General features: G+C 38.1%; 1 protein-coding gene across 1 annotated transcript; it reads right to left on the reverse strand.

Moving 5' to 3' along the window:
* Positions 1-1,562: 1,562 nt before the first annotated feature.
* LOC145979693 (uncharacterized) lies at positions 1,563-4,304 on the reverse strand. The gene is made up of 3 exons (XM_083112663.1): positions 3,916-4,304; positions 2,064-2,152; positions 1,563-1,594 (listed from the first exon to the last, which is right to left on the reverse strand). Exons 1-3 carry the CDS (start codon positions 4,278-4,280, stop codon positions 1,578-1,580), a joined length of 471 nt encoding a protein of 156 aa, XP_082968789.1. The 5' UTR covers positions 4,281-4,304; the 3' UTR covers positions 1,563-1,577.
* Between the last annotated feature and the right edge of the window lie 395 nt (positions 4,305-4,699).

Raw genomic sequence — 4,699 nt, forward strand, 5'->3', positions numbered from 1 at the left:
GGTATCCCTCTTGGTTCGGCTCGTCGCCTTTGAGCTTTCCAGCAGGAGTGACCCTGCTGGGAGTTTTACCTCCCGCTGGAAGGGCCCAAAGGTTCAACCGAGCTCACAAGCCCCCTTACCCGGCTGTTGCCTTCTTCAAGGTGGAGATACAAGAAGGGGGTTTTTGCATTTTTTTTCTTTTCAAAGGGGTGGCCGAAACATACTATTGCATACATATGAGGGTAAAAAAAAAAGAGACTACTGCTAACATTATCAAAAAAACCGGGCACACTGTGTTGAAACCGGGAACCCTGTGTTGATACTTGCGGTGTTGTCCAACCGTCTTCCTGATGTTCTCCTCTTCTTGTCTTCATTTCTTTGGATGAAACACCGCATTGGGATCGGATTGTTGTGCTTTCCAGCGATGGTAGTCTTCTTTCCGTGATGCTTGTATAGCCAGCTGGAAATTGTGGTGTATCAAAGATGGTGCTTCTTAGTAAATCTTTCGTGGCTGGAGTCTGGAGATTGGTCCTGCTTCTCGATGTTGTACTGTGCTGATGGAAGAGAGCAACTGGAATACCTTGGGATGGTGTTCTTCCCACTGCTGAATGGTTCAGGAAGTCCAAGGATGTTAAAATGCAGCTAGATGAAGTTGCTGCATCCCACGTTTGTCAGAGGTTTAAGAGTGAAGGAAGAGGTTGGTGCACACAATTCTGGGAATCCCCCCATGCAAACCATCAATCAGGGGGATGAATGGTGACTAGGTAGGGAGGGAGAGAAAATCTATTGATATTATCCTGATCGGGAGGTTTTGTTGAAGATATTTATCACTGTAAAGTGACAATTTCACTCCAATAAGCCCACCACGAACAGAGCAATGAATGAGGATGAAAATATGAAATGAAAACTGTATTGATTATCCTGATCGGGAGGTTTTGTTGAAGATAATTATCACTGTAAAGTGACAATTTCACTCCAATAAGCCCACCACGAACAGAGCAATGAATGAGGATGAAAATAGGAAATGAAAACTGTATTGATTATCCTGATCGGGAGGTTTGTTGAAGATATTTATCACTGTATAGTGACAATTTCACTCCAATAAGCCCACCACGAACAGAGGTATGAGTGATGTGAAAAATGTAGTTAAATGATGGTTTGCTGATGGAAAATGATGACTAGGTGAAATGAAGGGGGGGATTCCCAGAATACCTCTTCCTTGAATCCTCCAATGCCTCCTACCTCCAAATCCTCCATGAAAATACAGTGGAACCTCGTTTTTACGTTTTTCAGGGGACAAAGCCGAAAAAAAATTTAAAATGTGGGAAAATGTAAAATCGAGGAAAATTATATAGCAATTTGCTCTATTGGAACCATGAATATTGAATTTATAATGCGGGAACATGTAAAATCGGGTTCCACTGTAACTCTGACAATGTATGGATATTTGTGGGTGGTCCAGATAAACTATTGATGGGTGTGAAGATGTATGAAGCCTAAGTTGGACAATAATAGAAAAATGAGGCTAAGGTGGCATTCTGAAGGAGTGAGTGCTTCTGGTTACACCAGGCACTGCCACCCTAGCTAAGATGTTCGAGCTATGAAGCTGCCGGACCTGTGAAAAGAACACAGAAAAATTGCAAATACATTGAAATACTACTAACAATGAGAGACATTTCTTATTAATATATCACGAAATACATATTTCTATTAACATTAGAGCAATCTACTGTCATTAGATGGTCCTCTCTGCATGTAGAATGGAAATTACTTGTATCATACACCCTGGCCTGTACGAGCATGTGATTAATTTTCTGGCGACTGTATCGTCGGAAAGAAACGAGTCAGACAAAAATAAAATAAAAAAAACCTTTTCCAGCAAAGATCATCGTCCTTTTGTGGAGGAGTGGTTATCACATCACGCTACGATGCCAGGGGTCCAAGGTTCGAATCCTGGCCTGGGCATGGATGTTTGTGAGTCTCCATTCATCATATTCCGTATCACCAACAACAACAACAACAAAAATAACGATAAACATGCACAAATGAAAGACGTTCACGTTATTTATAATTACTTGACGTACCTCGGCCTCTTTTCCTTAGAAGGCGTCTTATCCACCTCCACATCCTTGAAAGTCTGCCTGGACTCTTCTGGACTTCCTCCACTGTGATCCTAAATAGAGAAAAAATATATATATATTGCATTACATAAATTACGTGAATTACATAAATTGCAGGATAATTCAGACTTCAGAAAGTGCTGTGTCTGCAAATAAACCCTAATTTTCATGTTTAAGAGTTTATTTCAAATCATTCCGTGACAAAATATGGCAGGAAAATACACTTCACACCTTGCAGAAACATGAAAAGTGAACACTGCAGCATGTTATTTCACATTTCTTGTTTCCGTCAAAAACAAAATATGCATGCTTCTATTGATATGATTTTTCTGTATGGCTTTGCCATCTACGAAAGTTTCACATTGTATGATTTTATTTTTTAATTATATACAAAAAAAAGAGAGGGAGAGGGGAACAGAGAGAGAGAAAATAAGAATATATTTCATGTACTAGGAGATCCTAGAAATACAACTAAAATGTCCAAGATTTAACATGTGCTATCATTTTGTACTGTGTAGAGAGTTAAAATAATTTTTCTTAGTATGAAAGGTAGAAACGAATAAAGAGGAAGAAAGATACATTCCTGGATTTTACAATTTTTTCCTTACTTTTTTTAAACATTCACTTATTTTCACGGTCCCAACATAGAAAAGTGCTACAAAATTTTCCCACATTTTATGTTATTTTCACATTTGTCCCATGAAACACAGAACAAAAAGAGATTTCCACCCAGCCACTATCCAGTAAACAGTTAAATACTGGTGAAAGCACATTTTTATCCTATGTCTGTTACAATCTTCCTCGCCGACTAGCTACACTGAATTACAATGCCACTCTTTATCTCCACTGAGAATGTAGCCAGGCCACAAAATATTTTATATCGTAAGATTTTACCGTTTCCTTCCATTTGAATAAACTTAGTAAATTTGTAACAAAGTATTTTCTTCCATTTTCGTTGTGCAATCTAAGATAAATTCTACAACATTCTAATTTTACTTTTTAAAAATGTATTTACATTTTTAAAAAAAGGCAATTGACTTGTCGATTGATGTGCATATTACTTGAGACATTCCTCACTTGCAAGTGAGTTGTCTTTCCCTCACCAGATGACTCTGCCTGTTCTGAGGTACAGCAGTCACAGTTTGTTTAGTAAAAAAAGCATTGGCAGAAGTAAAGGAAAAACACTAACTATAATGTTCTGGCATCGATTCGAGAACCAAGAGGATGTCATGCAGAATCAGATAGCAAACTGGAGCCATTTCAAAACAGAACTTCTTGACATGTTCCCAGAGAACTTGTTTCACAGAAGATTAAAGTTAAAATCTATAAAAGGAAAGCTACGTACTACCCCCAATATAAGGTTAGGTTTTTCTATGAACCAATATTACACAAGCATAGAAACTTATCTTATGTTAAAACAGAAGACCCAAATACGTTTAAGGGCAAGGTTCTCCTTAAAGGTTCAGATAACAACTTTTTGTAGATACAAAAAAATCTAACACAGTTATTTTTAGTGGTTTTTATTTTATTTTATCTGCCACCTTTCGTTCCGAGGTTGTATTGTTGTATGTATATTTTCGTGTAGCTTAAAAAAGTCTTGTGAAACCAGAACAAAACGTCGCAGATAAAAAAAAATGAAAACCACTTCAAATAACTGTTAGATTATTTTGTATCTAAGCACATAAATGTAAAGATTTTAGATAAGCTTAACTTAAACCACATGCCATAATTTCACTACATAGCAGAACTTAAAAAAGACCTTAGGCTGGAATTAACTGATTATAATCAAAACATAAAAATTAAGCATCTTACTTACGTTGACTCTGTAATGTGAGGCGTTGTTACTTCCAGTAGCCTCCTCAGTCGCACTTCATCATCCTCATCTTCTGGTGGTGGTGGTGGTGCGAAGGCTGCCTGCAGGCTCTCCTGAACAACCTTTGACTTCCACATCTGATGTTCCTGTCGTCTCTCTATGTCGTCAATCTCCAGCAACTCACAGACCCGCACTTTTAATGCTATTGACGCTCTTATGTCAAAAATTAAGCAATATGCCTTACTAAGAGGATGGAGCATAAATATGTTATACTTAAACAAGTTGTAACATCTCCGAAGATCTTGAAACAGAGATGCCCGGAGGCTCTCGAAATTGGTCTGCATGTTCGTGACCAATGCCTTTCTCATGTACAAAGAGAGCCTCCCATCCAGATCAGAACACAGGTCGCACTGAAGGATTTCCAAGTAGTCAATCACTGCGTGGACAAAGTTGGTCGCGTCCTCCATCTGAAACACAATATACATTATTTGCATTAGAAAAATTTTCCTCATAACTTCTACCCCTAACTTAATATCTAATTTCAACAAGACACTTACATCTAAAGATTGATTTGTTATTCTCACTCCACTTTATGCACAGATAGGTTAATTGGGGCTGTACCAAGAGTTTAGATTGTTATCCAAATCATTGTGCAATATGCCTCTAACAGGTATCGAACCCAGGACCCCTTGATTCCAAGGCGACATTGTTACCAGTGTGCCATCGGGGATGCCCTTCATCTAGAGAGAGAAATTTGTTTGGATGCTAATCATAAAAGTTCCATATT

This window comes from Lepisma saccharinum, chromosome 26 (genome assembly GCF_977018435.1).
Source record: "Lepisma saccharinum chromosome 26, izLepSacc3.1, whole genome shotgun sequence".
In the NCBI taxonomy this organism is placed as follows: Eukaryota; Metazoa; Arthropoda; class Insecta; order Zygentoma; family Lepismatidae; genus Lepisma; species Lepisma saccharinum.

What these genes read in the sequence shown, in the direction of transcription:
- LOC145979693 (XM_083112663.1), bottom strand. Translation starts at nt 4,280, where the DNA reads ATGAGAAAGGCATTGGTCACGAACATGCAGACCAATTTCGAGAGCCTC. An exon ending in CCTCACATTACAGAGTCAAC is followed by an intron (nt 2,153 to 3,915) that starts GTAAGTAAGATG and finishes TTCTCTATTTAG; the next exon opens with GATCACAGTGGAGGAAGTCC.